At 47.9% G+C, this 15,743-nt stretch overlaps 1 protein-coding gene across 1 annotated transcript in view; it reads left to right on the forward strand.

Moving 5' to 3' along the window:
* ATRN (attractin) overlaps positions 1-15,743 on the forward strand; it is a 466,134-nt gene that overhangs the window by 240,336 nt on the left and 210,055 nt on the right. The window contains exons 21-22 of the mRNA XM_060247418.1: positions 608-686; positions 1,949-2,106. Coding sequence (XP_060103401.1) covers positions 608-686; positions 1,949-2,106 — 237 coding nt within the window. The remainder of the gene's footprint in view (positions 1-607; positions 687-1,948; positions 2,107-15,743) is intronic.

A 15,743-nucleotide genomic window follows, 5' to 3' on the forward strand; every position in this document is an offset into this window, starting at 1 on the left:
GGACTTACACCTGGCACTGCGCCATTCCAAATCTTGCTTCCCCACCCACAGACTTGAACAGGCCAGTAAAGTTGTACCATTTTGTATCTTATTTTCCCACTTTGCGATAAAAATACAAGGCGTCGTGTGGCAGCCCTCAAAGCAGCTTGTGTGACGTTGTTCTCTTGTGTTGGTAAAGAGGCCGAGTCCTGGATGGGGATCCCGGTTGGCCCTTTTCTTGTCAGTTGGCCCTTTTCTTGTCAGAGAGCCAGTTTGGTGTAGCGGCGAAGTGCGCGGACTCTTATCTGGGAGAACCAGGTTCGATTCCCCCACTCCTCCACTTGCAGCTGCTGGAATGGCCTTGGGTCAGCCGTGGCTTTTGCAGGAGTTGTCCTTGAAAGGGCAGGGAGAGCTGCTGGGAGAGCTCTCTCAGCCCCACCCACCTCACAGGGTGTCTGTTGTGGGGGGGAGAAGATAAACGGCTCTGAGTCTTTGTTTCAGAGAGAAGGGCGGGGTATAAATCTGCAATTCTTCTTCTTCAAGGCCCCACCACCGACCTTTTAATGGCAGCAGCAGCTTTAGTTTGAAGACATTGATCCCTGTTTTGTTTTCTGTCCTCTCAATTCAGCAAAACAGAGACCTGGATATGTTCATCAACGCTTCTAAGAACTTCAACCTCAACATCACCTGGTCGACAAGTTTTGCAGGTGAGAGCTTATCCTTTCCTCCCCCTCACCTACTGAACTAGAAATGCCCCCAAAGAGTAATGAACGTGGAATTAACTGCCGTAGGAAGTGGTGGCAGCTACAAGCGTAGACAGCTTCAAGAGGGGATTGGAGAGACGTCTGGAGCGCAGGGGTCCGTCAGGGCTATTAACCACAAGGTATAGATGGAACTCTCTGTCTGGGGGAAGTGATGCTCTATATTCTTGGTGCTCGGGGGGCAACAGTGGGAGGGCTTCTGGAGTTCTGGCCTCCCTGGTGGACAGCTTCTGTTTTTTGGCCACTGAGTGACCAAAAGTGTTGGCCTGGTTGGGCCATTGGCCTGATCCAACATGGCTTCTCTTAGGTTCTTATGTGACACAGAATGCTGGACTGGATGGGCCATTGGCCTGATCCAACATGGCTTCTCTTAGGTTCTTATGTGACACAGAATGTTGGACTCCATGGGCCATTGGCCTAATCCAACATGGCTTCTCTTAGGTTCTTATGTGACACAGAATGTTGGACTGGATGGGCCATTGGCCTGATCCAACAGGGCTTCTCTTAGGTTCTTATGTGACACAGAGTGTTGGACTGGATGGGCCACTGGTCTGATCCAACATGGCTTCTCTTAGGTTCTTATGTGACACAGAGTGTTGGACTGGATGGGCCATTGGCCTGATCCAACAGAGCTTCTCTTAGGTTCTTATGTGACACAGAATGTTGGACTGGATGGGCCATTGGCCTGATCCAACATGGCTTCTCTTAGGTTCTTATGTGACACAGAGTGTTGGATTGGATGGGCCATTGGCCTGATCCAACATGGCTTCTCTTATGTTCTTATGTTCCCTGATCTCTTTGATTTCCCCTTACATGCACACACCAAAGTGATTTTTAGGTCCGGTTGCTTACTCTGTGGTGTAACCGTTTATGTCGCAGCATAATTTTAATGTCGCATAAAGGTAGCCCAGGGAACAAATTAGCTCAAATGCCATTGTGCTGATTCCTACCTCTTGAACGCTCATGCGGGCTCCTAAAATGTTAACTTTTTAATATAACTGTAGTTCATGGTTGTTTTTTTCCTGGATGGCAGTAAATGAAACCGAGCTCAGCGTTCCTTGGTTTAGATGGAATCGTTCGTTTTATTATCCACACGTGCTGCCGTATAACGAGACGTTTGAGTAACGGGATCCTCATGGGCTATGGCTGAACATCCTCGCAGAAAAGCAGACTTTGACTGTCTCTCCCCCCCCCCCCTTCCCAAACAGCTGGCACACAGGCCGGGGAGGAGATTCCTGTGGTTTCCAAGAGCCAAATCAAGGAGTACAAAGACAGCTTCTCCAACGAGAAATTTGATTTCCGCAACAACCCCAACATCACTTTCTTTGTCTACGTCAGCAACTTCACTTGGCCGATAAAGATACAGGTAAGAGTCCCCTTCGCTTGGCCTGCAGGAGAGAATCACTGGACCAAAGGGTAGCTTGAGAGTGTAACCGTGTTGGCTCTCAACCATGTTGAGAGCCAGTTTGGTGTAGTGGTTAAGTGTGTGGAGTCTTATCTGGGAAAACCGGGTTTGATTCCCCACTCCTCCACTTGCACCTGCTGGAATGGCCTTGGGTCAGCCATAGCTCTGGCAGAGGTTGTCCTTGAAAGGGCAGCTGCTGTGAGAGCCCTCTCCAGCCCCACCCACCTCACAGGGTGTCTGTTGTGGGGCGAGAAGATATAGGAGTTTGTAAGCCGCTCAGAGTGTCTGATTCAGAGAGAAGGGCGGGGTATAAATCTGCAGTCGTCATCTTCTTTTTGTAGCTAGATTCAAGGCCAATCGCACCTTAGAGACCAGCAGGAGTTTTGGGGTACAAGCTTCTGAGACTACCAAATATTCCCACCCTGAAAATGATGTTGGGTTCTAAGGTGCGCTGGACTTGAATCTAGAGGGGTGCAGGGCTTTTTTTAGTATCAGAAACTCCTTTGCATATTAGGCCACACCCCTGATGTAGCCAACCCTCCAAGAGCTTATAGGGCTCTTAGTGCAGGGCCTACTGTAAGCTCCAGGATGACTGGCTACATCAGGGGCGTGTGGCCTATCAGGGACTCCTTTGCATATCAGGCCACACACCCCTGATGCAGCCTATCCTCCAAGAGCTTTCAGGGCTCTTAGGACAGGGCCTTTAAAGTTAAAGTTGCTTTCTTCACATCTCTCCTCCCATCTATTTTTGTTCCTCCCTCCCTCCTGATATTCAAATTTTGCAGCTCTCAAACATTCTGACATTTATTCAATGTGGCTTTTATGTTAAGCAAGTTTGGCCACCGGTGATATATATGTATATATATGTGTGTGTGTGTGTATCAGGGGTGGCCGAACTGTGGCTCGGGATCAACATGTGACTCTTTCGCACATATTGTGTGGCTCTCAAAGCCCCTACAACCCCATTAGGTGGCCTAATATGTAAAGGAGTTCTTGCTACAAAAAAAGCCCCGGCTGGGTGTAAAGGGAACACGAAGGCGATAATTGGTCGGGGAACTTTCTTTATCATTGGGCCTCTCAGATCTGGCATCCGTTGGTTTTATTGTGATTGTTAACGTGTTGTAATTAGAAGATGAAGATGAAGAGGATAGAAGATATTGGATTTATATCCCGCCCTCCACTCCAAAGAGTCTCAGAGCGGCTCACAATCTCCTTTCCCTTCCTCCCCCACAACAGACATCCTGTGAGGTAGATGAAGATATTGGATTTATATCCCGCCCTCCACTCCCAAGAGTCTCAGAGCAGCTCACAATCTCCTTTACCTCCCCCCCCCCCAACAGACACCCTGTGAGGTAGATGAAGATACTGGATTTATATCCTGCCCTCCACTCCGAAGAGTCTCAGAGCAGCTCACAATCTGCTTTACCTTCCCCCCCCCCTACACAACAGATACCCTGTGACGTAGATGAAGATATTGGATTTATATCCCGCCCTCGACTCTGAAGAGTCTCAGAGCGGCTCACAATCTCCTTTCCCTTCCCCCCCCCACAACAGACACCCTGTGAGGTAGATGAAGATATTGGATTTATATCCCACCCCCCACTCCGAAGAGTCTCAGAGCAGCTCACAATCTCCTTTACCTTCCCCCCCCCCACAACAGACACCCTGTGAGGTAGATGAAGATATTGGATTTATATCCCACCCCCCACTCCGAAGAGTCTCAGAGCGGCTCACAATCTCCTTTACCTTCCCCCCCCACAACAGACACCCTGTGAGGTAGATGAAGATATTGGATTTATATCCCGCCCTCCACTCCAAAGAGTCTCAGAGCGGCTCACAATCTCCTTTCCCTTCCTCCCCCACAACAGACACCCTGCGAGGTGGGTGGGGCTGAGAGGGCTCTCACAGCAGCTGCCCTTTCAAGGACAACCTCTGCCAGGTAATCAGCCCTGAGCCCTTTCATGGGACAGTCGACGTCTGATTCTCCATCAAAATGGTCAAGGTTATGCTTTGTGTTCGCGCTTCGGCAGCTGCGATCCATCGGGCGTTCTTAGTGTTTTGACGTCTTCCCTTGTTGAGCTAACATCTGGGTCCCGTTGTTCCTACCAAGCTCTTGTTCCTCTTCATGCTTCCGGTAAAGCAAGTGATGGTCTCTGGAGCCTCGTGGCCACCAAAGCCTGGTAGGTTCTGAGGAGCTGTAGCATTTCGGCTATGCCGGCGGTCCTCTGAATAGTGCCGTGTGTGTGTTCCTTACATATATGAACATATGAAGCTGCCTTCTACTGAATCAGCCCCCCGGTCCATCAAAGTCAGTATTGTCTTCTCAGACTGGTAGCAGCTCTCCAGGGTCTCCAGCTGAGGTTCTTCACGCCTCCTTGCCTGGACCCTTTTCAGTTGGAGATGCCGGGGATTGAACCTGGGACCTCCTGCTTACCAAGCAGATGCTCTACCACTGAGCCACCGTCCCTCCTTTTGTCAGTCGACGTAGCTGTGTTCATAATTCAGACGTGGACTTCACAAAATAGTGCGCAAGTCCCAAGATGAGGGTAGCCAAACTCCAGGCAAGGCCTAAAGATCTCTCAGGATTACAACTGATCCCCAGACTGCAGAGATCAGTTGCCCTGGAGAAAATGGCTTCCTTGAAGGGTTGGCTCTACAGCCTTATACCTCTACAAATAGTCCCTCCCCTCTACAAACCTCGCCCTCCTCCGCCTGCACCCTCATCTCCAGGTATTTTCCAAGTGTTACGTTCATCTGGTATTCTGTGGAAGGAAGGGCTCAGCGGTAGAGCATCTGCTTGGCATACAGAAGGTCCCAGGTTCAATCCCTGGCATCTCCAGTTAGAAGGACCAGGCAGGAGGTGATGGGAAAGACCTCAGCCTGAGACCCTGGAGACTAATGGAGAAGGGCTGTGGCTCAGTGGTAGAGCCTCTGCTCAGCATGCAGAAGGACCCAGGTTCGGTCCCCGGCATCTCCAGTTAAAAGGACCAGGCAGGAGGTGATGGGAAAGACCTCAGCCTGAGACCCTGGAGACTAATAGAGAAGGGCTGTGGCTCAGTGGTAGAGTATCTGCTTGGCATGCAGAAGGTCCCAGGTTCAATCCCTGGCATCTCCAGTTAGAAGGACCAGGCAGGAGGTGATGGGAAAGACCTCAGCCTGAGACCCTGGAGACTAATGGAGAAGGGCTGTGGCTCAGTGGTAGAGTATCTGCTTGGCATACAGAAGGTCCCAGGTTCAATCCCTGGCATCTCCAGTTAGAAGGACCAGGCAGGAGGTGATGGGAAAGACCTCAGCCTGAGACCCTAGAGACTAATGAAGACCCTGGAGAGCCACTTGAGACCCTGGAGAGCCGCTGCCAGTCTGAGTAGACAATACTGACTTTGATGGACCGAGGGTCTGATGCAGTAGAAGGCAGCTTCAGATGTTCATAATGGAGAAAACAGGTTTTTCTGTAGCTCCTGTGCAATTGAGCAAGCCTGGCAAAGCAAGCTGTGATGCAGAAGGAAGCAAGAGAGAGGGAGAAGGAAGCAGATGACAGCCAGTTGCTTGGTGGCCACTGATGGATTTCTGCTCCATATGTTTATCCAGTCCCCTCTTGAATCCGTCTATGCTTGTAGCTGCCACCACCTCTTAGGGCAGTGAATTCCACATGTTAATCACTCTTTGGGTGAAGAAGAACTTCCTTTTATCCATTCTCAAGAGTCAAAGCTTCCTCGGGAGGTGGTGGGCTCTCCTTCCTTGGAGGTTTTTAAAGAGAGGCTAGATGGCCATCTGAAAGCAATGAAGATCTTGTGAATTTAGGGAGAGGTGTTTGTGAGTTTTCTCCATTGTGCAGGGGGTTGGACTAGATGACCCTGGCGGTCCCTTCCAACTCTAGGATTCTTCAGGAGGTAGTGGGCTCTCCTTCCTTGGAGGTTTTGAAACAGAGGCTAGATGGCCATCTGACAGCGATGAAGATCCTGTGAATTTAGGGGGAGGTACTTGTGAGTTTCTTACATTGTTCAGGGGTTGGACTAGATGACCCTGGAGATCCCTTCCAACTCTAGGATTCTTCAGGAGGTAGTGGGTTCTCTTTCCTTGGAGGTTTTGAAACAGAGGCTAGATGGCCATCTGATAGCGATGAAGATCCTGTGAATTTAGGGAGAGGTGTTTGTGAGTTTTCTCCATTGTGCAGGGGGTTGGACTAGATGACCCTGGCGGTCCCTTCCAACTCTAGGATTCTTCAGGAGGTAGTGGGCTCTCCTTCCTTGGAGGTTTTGAAACAGAGGCTAGATGGCCATCTGACAGCGATGAAGATCCTGTGAATTTAGGGGGAGGTACTTGTGAGTTTCTTACATTGTTCAGGGGTTGGACTAGATGACCCTGGAGATCCCTTCCAACTCTAGGATTCTTCAGGAGGTGGTGGGCTCTCCTTTCTTGGAGGTTTTTAAACAGAGGCTAGATGGCCCTCTGACAGCCAAGCTGATTCTTTGAATTAGGCAGATCATGAGACGGAGGGCAAGAAGGTTTGCATCGGTGCTTAGTTCTCCTGGCCCCTTCTTACACAGCCAGGAAAATGCTGGTTGTCAGTTTGCGATCAGGAAGCAGTTTTCCTCCAGGCTAAATTGTCTCGGGATTCTGGAAAGGTTTTTTGCCTTCTTTTGGGCACTGAGAAGGGATCCCTAGGAGTGCAGGGGGGAGGTGTATTAATGAATTTATTACATTGAACAAAGGGTTGGACTAGATGACCCTGGAGGTCCCGTCTCACTCTGCGATTTAATTAATCTAAGATTTTTAGGGTATAAGCTTTCTAAAGTCAAAAGGCAGCTTTCACTCTCAAGAGCTCATGCCTTGAAAATCTGGTTCAATCTAAGACAGGGGTGTCGAATTTATTTGTTATGAGGTCCGTATCTGACATAAATGAGACCTTGTCGGGCTGGGCCATATGTATATCTATTTAAGATTCGATAGCAGAGATATAAACTTTATAAAGGACACAGACAAACACAATTAAAAATTAAAAAAAAAAACTTAAAACATTAGCGCTCTTTAGTCTTAAAGGTGCTTTGTTTGTATTTCTCCCATGGGATCTGGGGAACTGGGCAAAGGAAGCTCTGGCTCTTTCCTTCGTTCCCTAGGAGACCAGAAGGGGAGGAGCCTCAGCCAATAGAAGGAAGAGAGGCTTGGCTCAGTAGCTCTGCTGTGCGATTGAGCAAGCCTGGCAAAACATGCTGTGATGCAGAAGGAAACAAGAGAGAGGGAGAAGGAAGCAGATGACAGCCAGTTGCTCAAGGGCCTGATAAAAGCCCTCCCCGGGGGGGGGGGGCTGATTTTTGACACCCCTGCTCTAAGGAGCCACCGGATTTGAATCTAGTTGGGACAAATACCGCATTCTTCACATGAGAAGCTTCGTAATAAACGTGCTCATTTCTCTTCCTTCCTTTGCTAGCTTCTCAGCTTGTGCTGCGTGCCCGAAAGAAATAGTTAAAAACAGGCCCTGAATTCAGCAGGAGCTCACGGGAGCGCAGCTCCTGAACCTGAAGGTAGCCCACGGCAGGGATTGCTTGCACAGGCTAACGTTTTTGCGGAACAGCGTAATTTGCCTTGGAGTTCCCGATTCAAATTTGCTTTGCGTTCCCGGTTCTCGTAACATAACGCTTTTTTTTCCGGCTTCCTTCGGGAAGCTGCTGGCATATAAATGCACTTTTGTGTTGCTGCTGCTGATGTTCCTTGCGTTTTTGCCAGTGCTGAGTTCTTACCCTCCCTCCCCCCAAACAAATATTGCTCCTCCTCTCTTGAAAAACTCACCCCTGTTAGTTTATAAAGCATATCGTTGTAGGATGTCTAGTCCGGCTCCATCCGCTTCGGAGACCATCTCGGAAAGATCATTTGAACAAAAAGGTCACAGTTAGGAATATGCAGATCGTTAACTTATTTTTTTAAAGGGAAGTTAGCGCCGGCTTGGATGATTCTCTTTAAGTCCCTCAGGCTCATGGGAGCCAAGTTGTGCAGATCGCGTAAAAGTTAACACGTCGGCTTCCGTTTGGGAAGAAGGGTAAGTTCTCTGGAGGGAAAAAAAATGTTTACTCTCTAGTAGGGCTGTGAAACAGTCGCTGTCGGTTAGATTTCATGTCTGGTTTTGAAACAATCAAGCCCACCATCGATCTGTCTTCCGTGGTTTCGGTTTTCACCGCTTCTGTTTAGAATGTGCTGTGTGGAACTGGTTTGGCCAGAAATAGAACTGGCGAAAAGGAACTTCTGGATGCTGTTGAGGTACTCCTGCCGCCACCAATCCTCCAGCAAAAGCAATATCTGAGAACAGGAGCGAGGACGTTTCCACATTTTTAGACTCTACGAAGACTTTCACTGCCGGTTCGGACAACGAGGGTCGTTGATAGAGCAGCAAGCTCTGGCAGTTAAAACGCAGCAGTCTTAAAACCTCGTGAACCAAGTTTTAGAAACTAGCTGTGGAATTCTACAGATGGTTTTCCGTTCAAACAAAATTCTCCTCTCCTGCCCGTAGACTTGCTTTTAAAAAATCCCTGTTAAACTGGCACACCGCGTCCCACCAGTTAGTAATGGAGAGCACTCAGAATTTTGCTTCCATCATATCGATGCCCACGGGTGCACATTCCAGTTAAACTTTTCCTCCTTCTCCATAGGTGGGTGGGATGGGAAAAGTGCAAAAAAGGGCAACTAGAATGATTAAAGGGTTGGAACACTTACCCTATGAAGAAAGGTTTAAACGCTTGGGGCTCTTTAGCTTGGAGAAACGTCGACTGAGGGGTGACATGATAGAGGTTTACAAGATTATGCATGGGATGGAGAAAGTAGAGAAAGAAGTCCATTTCTCCCTTTCTCACAGTATGAGAACTCATGGACATTCAATGAAATTGCTGAGCAGTCGGGTTAGAACAGATAAAAGGAAGTCCTTCTTCACCCAAAAGGTGATTAACACATGGAATTCACTGCCACAGGAGGTGGTGGCAGCAACAAGCATAGACGGCTTCAAGAGGGAATTGGATAAACATGTGGAGCAGAGGTCCATCAGTGGCTATTAGCCACAATGTATAGATGGAACTCTCTGTCTGGGGCAGTGATGCTCTGTATTCTTGGTGCTTTGTGGGGGGCACATTGGGAGGGCTTCTAGTGTCCTGACCCCGCTGATGGACCTCCTGATGGCACTTGGGTTTTTTTGGCCACTGTGTGACACAGAGTGTTGGACTGGATGGGCCACTGGCCTGATCCAACATGGCTTCTCTTATGTTCTTTTGGAGATAAGAACATAAGAACATAAGAGAAGCCATGTTAGATCAGGCCAACGGCCATTCCAGTCCAACACTCTGTGTCACACAGTGGCCAAAATAAATAAATTAAAAAATAAAAAATTATATATATACACGATGTTGGGTGGTTTGTTGTACTGATGACTGCTCTCGAATGGGATAGATATTTTTGCGGTAGTGATGTTTTGAAGTGATTCGTTTTAATTTTTTAATGTTGTAAGCTGCCCTGAGCCCACTTGCGGGATAGGACAGGGTATAAATTGAAAAATTAAATAAATTAAAATTAAAAATACAGTGAGTGTATATATATATATATATATATATATATATATATATATATATATATATATATATATATATATATATACAGTGTATTACAGTAGTCTAGTCTCAGATATATATATATATATATATATATATATATATATATATATATATATATACACAGTGTATTACAGTAGTTTAGTCTCAGATCCAGATGGCCAGGTCAGCTGAGTCAAGGCAGTGGTGCATATGAACATATGCAGCTGCCTTCTACTGAATCAGACCTTCGTTCCATCAGTCTTGTCTACTCAGACTGGCAGCGGCTCTCCAGGGTCTCAAGCTGAGGTTTTTCACGCCTATTTGCCTGGACCCTTTTGAGTTGGAGATGCCGGGGATTGAACCTGGGACCTTCTGTTTACCAAGCAGATGCTCTACCACTGAGCCACCGTCCCTCCTCTAGAGCTACATCTAGCTGGTTGGTAGTGGTTAAGAATGCAAAATGGCACAAAGTTAAAATCCAATGGCAAAATGGTGTAATTAACAAATTGAAAGAACTTTTGGTCTGGATAGCATTTGTGTGAGAAACCAATAAAAGCTTATAAAAGCTGTCTGTTAATTGCCCTGTTGCTAGCAAGTAGGGTTAAGATGTTCTTGTCCACCTGATTTACTTTTTAAAATGTAACATGCGTTATAAACCTCATTCTAGTTAGTTGTAAGGAAAAAAAAAGAATATATTAAAATATAGTGAAAATGGGTTTAGTATATGTAACGAAATAAACAGCCAATGTCCCCAATAAACAGCCAATATCCAGGGTGTCCGGCAGAGATCTTCAAGGGCAGACCCCTATACAGTGTATTACAGTAGTCTAGTCTCAGATCCAGATGGCCAGGTCAGCTGAGTCAAGGCAGTGGTGCATATTTCATGATCCTGTGTTAAGGCTGTGTTGTTTACATCTTGGCCTTTGGCCTATTAATCGAACTCAGTTAACCTGATGGAATGCCCCAACCTTGAGGACTTTATGGGAATGTATCTATGGGTTTGTGGAGTGTTCACACTGATCCCTCCCCTCCCCTTTCCTCCCCTCTCCACTCCTCTCCTCTGCCCTCCTTTTCTCCTCTCACCTCCTCTCCTCCCCTCGACTCCATTGCTCTCCCCTCCTTTCCCCATCCCTTCCTCTCCCCTATCCCTTCCTCCGCTCCCCTCCCCTCCATTCCCCCCCCTCTCCCCTCTCCTCTCCTCTCATTCCAAGTCATCAGTTTGGACATTCTAAAGAGGACAATTGATGGAGAATCTCAGCGGGTGTGTGCACCACTGCAGTGGAAACAATAAGGAAATAACTAATATTCCCCAAGCCGCTTCTTGGAATGTAAATCATTTGCTGACCTATGTGGCTCTTATGTGAAAATACCAGCTATACGAGGCATCTCTGGATATATTTTTCAGACCGGATCATCACTCGGCTTTCACTTGCAGGAAAGTTTGGGAAGCTCTTGTGGCTGTGCGAAGGTTGCCAGTGGGGGTGGTTAGAAGACTGTATCTCTAGTCTCGTATTAAAAAGAAAAGACTTTTTTTTTCTTTCAACGGAGAGAAACTGAATGGGGAATAATTAGCCCGAGGATGACAATTATCAAATTGTCTGATCAATAAGCACTCTAAAACTTATGATTGCTCCTTATTGTATTCATAATAACTCAGGAGTTAGGAATTTTCCATTGCAAATTGTTTTCCGGTTCTGCTGGATCTCTCGTACTTTGTACTGATACGCCATCTTCTGCAAATTTTACATTTCTATCTTGTTTGCTAAAACTGCCATAAGTAAACTGAAGGAAGGAAACGGGGGCTGATGTTTTAAAGGAGTCTGCAAGATGTCATGTTGGCCAGCTGGATTTAGATCGTTTGAAATGGGGGTTAGTCCTTGATGGCCCCTTTAGGAATCGGGGGCTAGCCACTGATGACCCCTCCCTCCTCAAGGGGTGTAGGGTTATCTCCAAGTACCCATAGCTGGAGGGAAAGAGGCAAAATGGAGGCATGGCTGTGAACTTAATGTCCTGTTGGCTTCCCGGAGGCATTGGATGTCCACTGTTGAAGCAAGATGCTAAACTAGTTGGCCTTCTTGTCATCAGACCCAGAAAGGGCTCCTCGTATGTTCTTGATTGCGGAAAATAGTCATCAGACCCAGAAAGGGCTCCTCGTATGTTCTTGATGGCGGAAAATAGTCATCAGACCCAGAAAGGGCTCCTCGTATGTTCTTGATTGCGGAAAATAGTCATCAGACCCAGAAAGGGCTCCTCGTATGTTCTTGATGGCGGAAAATAGTCATCAGACCCAGAAAGGGCTCCTCGTATGTTCTTGATGGCGGAAAATAGTCATCAGACCCAGAAAGGACTCCTCGTATGTTCTTGATGGCGGAAAATAGTCATCAGACCCAGAAAGGGCTCCTCGTATGTTCTTGATGGCGGAAAATAGTCATCAGACCCAGAAAGGGCTCCTCGTATGTTCTTGATGGCGGAAAATAGTATTGAATTGCACCCAACTCATGGCAGCCGCATAAGAGACAAACAGAGGTGGTTTGCCATTACCTGCTTATGCATCCCCACCCTGGGTTTCTGTGGTGATCGGCTGTCCTAGCACTACCCAGTGCTGACCCTGCTTAGCTTCCAAGATTTCAAGGCAAGAGAAGAACAGAGATAGAATCATAAAATTGGAAGGGACCTCCAGGGTCATCTAGTCCAACGCCTGCACAACGCAGGAAACCCACAAATACCTCCCTCTAAATTCACAGGATCCTCATTGCAGTCAGATAGCCATCTAGCCTCTGTTTAAAAATCTTCAAGGAAGGAGAGCCCACCACCTCCCAAGGAAGCCTGCTTCACTGAGGAACCGCTCTTAACGGTCAGGAAGTTCTTCCTAATGTTGAGCCGGAAACTCTTTTGATTTAATTTCAATCCACTGGTTCTGGTCCTACCTTCTGGGGCCACAGAAAACAATTCCACACCATCCTCTTTATGACAGCCCTTCAAGGACTTGAAGATGATGATCCTATCACCTCTCAGCCGTCTCCTCCGGGCTAAACATCCCCAGCTCCTTCAACCTTTCCTCATAGGACTTGGTCTCCAGACCCCTCACTATCTTCGTCGCCCTCCTCTGCACCCACCGTTCCAGCTTGTCTGTATCCTTCCTAAAATGTCCAAAGCTGAACACAATATTTCAGGGTGACGCCTTACCAGAGCAGAGTAGAAGATGGTTTGCCATTGCCTGCTTTTGTGCAGCAAACCTGGACTTCCTTGGTGGTCTCCCATCCAAATACTAACCAGGACTGGCTCTTAAGAACATAAGAGAAGCCATGTTAGATCAGGCCAGTGGCCCCTCCAGTCCAACACTCTGTGTCAGATAAGAACATAAGAGAAGCCATGTTGGATCAGGCCAGTGGCCCATCCAGTCCAACACTCTCTGTCACAGAAGAACATAAGAGAAGCCCTGTTGGATCAGGCCAGTGGCCCCTCCAGTCCAACACTCTGTGTCACATAAGAACATAAGAGAAGCCCTGTTGGATCAGGCCAGTGGCCCATCCAGTCCAACACTCTGTGTCACATAAGAACATAAGAGAAGCCCTGTTAGATCAGGCCAGTGGCCATCCAGTCCAACACTCTGTGTCACATAAGAACATAAGAGAAGCCCTGTTGGATCAGGCCAGTGGCCCCTCCAGTCCAACACTCTGTGTCTCATAAGAACATAAGAGAAGCCCTGTTGGATCAGGCCAGTGGCCCCTCCAGTCCAACACTCTGTGTCACATAAGAACATAAGAGAAGCCCTGTTCGATCAGGCCAGTGGCCATCCAGTCCAACACTCTGTGTCACATAAGAACATAAGAGAAACCCTGTTAGATCAGGCCAGTGGCCATCCAGTCCAACACTCTGTGTCTCATAAGAACATAAGAGAAGCCATGTTGGATCAGGCCAGTGGCCCCTCCAGTCCAACACTCTGTGTCTCATAAGAACATAAGAGAAGCCCTGTTGGATCAGGCCAGTGGCCCCTCCAGTCCAACACTCTGTGTCACATAAGAACATAAGAGAAGCCCTGTTGGATCAGGCCAGTGGCCCCTCCAGTCCAACACTCTGTGTCTCATAAGAACATAAGAGAAGCCATGTTGGATCAGGCCAGTGGCCCATCCAGTCCAACACTCTGTGTCACATAAGAGAAGCCCTGTTGGATCAGGCCAGTGGCCCATCCAGTCCAACACTCTGTGTCACATAAGAACATAAGAGAAGCCCTGTTGTATCAGGCCAATGGCCCATCCACTCCAACACGCTTGTCACATAAAAACATAAGAGAAGCCCTGTTGGATCAAGCCAGTGGCCCCTCCAGTCCAACACTCTGTGTCACATAAGAACATAAGAGAAGCCATGTTGGATCAGGCCAGTGGCCCATCAAGTCCAACACTCTGTGTCACATAAGAGAAGCCATGTTGGATCAGGCCAGTGGCCCATCAAGTCCAACACTCTGTGTCACATAAGAGAAGCCATGTTGGATCAGGCCAGTGGCCCATCCAGTCCAACACTCTGTGTCACATAAGAACATAAGAGAAGCCCTGTTGGATCAGGCCAATGGCCCATCCAGCCCAACACGCTTGTCACATAAGAGAAGCCCTGTTGGATCAGGCCAATGGCCCATCCAGTCCAACACGCTTGTCACATAAGAACATAAGAGAAGCCCTGTTGGATCAGGCCAATGGCTCATCCAGTCCAACACTCTGTGTCACATAAGAACATAAGAGAAGCCATGTTGGATCAGGCCAATGGCCCATCCAGTCCAACACGTTTGTCACATAAGAGAAGCCCTGTTGGATCAGGCCAATGGCCCATCCAGTCCAACACGCTTGTCACATAAGAACATAAGAGAAGCCCTGTTGGATCAGGCCAATGGCTCATCCAGTCCAACACTCTGTGTCACATAAGAACATAAGAGAAGCCATGTTGGATCAGGCCAATGGCTCATCCAGTCCAACACTCTGTGTCACATAAGAACATAAGAGAAGCCCTGTTAGATCAGGCCAATGGCCCATCCAGTCCAACACTCTGTGTCACATAAGAACATAAGAGAAGCCTTGTTGGATCAGGCCAGTGGCCCATCCAGTTCAACACTGTGTCACATAAGAACATAAGAGAAGCCATGTTGGATAAGGCCAACGGCCCATCCAGTCCAACACTCTGTGTCACATAAGAACATAAGAGAAGCCATGTTAGATCAGGCCAATGGCCCATCCAGTCCAACACTCTGTGTCACATAAGAGAAGCCCTGTTGGATCAGGCCAGTGGCCCATCCAGTCCAACACTCTGTGTCACATAAGAACATAAGAGAAGCCCTGTTGGATCAGGCCAGTGGCCCATCCAGTCCAACACTCTGTGTCACATAAGAACATAAGAGAAGCCATGTTGGATCAGGCCAGTGGCCCATCCAGTCCAACACTCTGTGTCACATAAGAGAAGCCCTGTTGGATCAGGCCAGTGGCCCATCCAGTCCAACACTCTGTGTCACATAAGAACATAAGAGAAGCCATGTTAGATCAAGCCAGTGGCCCATCCAGTCCAACACTCTGTGTCACATAAGAACATAAGAGAAGCCATGTTGGATGAGGCCAATGGCCCATCCAGTCCAACACTCTGTGTCACATAAGAACATAAGAGAAGCCATGTTAGATCAGGCCAGTGGCCCATCCAGTCCAACACTCTGTGTCACATAAGAACATAAGAGAGGCCATGTTGGATCAGGCCAATGGCCCATCCAGTCCAACACTCTGTGCCACATAAGAGAAGCCATGTTGGATCAGGCCAATGGCCCATCCAGTCCAACACTCTGTGTCACATAAGAGAAGCCATGTTGGATCAGGCCAGTGGCCCATCCAGTCCAACCCTCTGTGTCACATAAGAACATAAGAGAAGCCCTGTTGGGTCAGGCCAATGGCCCATCCAGTCCAACACTCTGTGTCACATAAGAACATAAGAGAAGCCATGTTAGATCAGGCCAATGGCCAATCCAGTCCAACACTCTGTGTCACATAAGAACATAAG

The sequence above is a fragment of the Heteronotia binoei genome, chromosome 9, assembly GCF_032191835.1.
Source record: "Heteronotia binoei isolate CCM8104 ecotype False Entrance Well chromosome 9, APGP_CSIRO_Hbin_v1, whole genome shotgun sequence".
NCBI classification, from domain to species: Eukaryota; Metazoa; Chordata; class Lepidosauria; order Squamata; family Gekkonidae; genus Heteronotia; species Heteronotia binoei.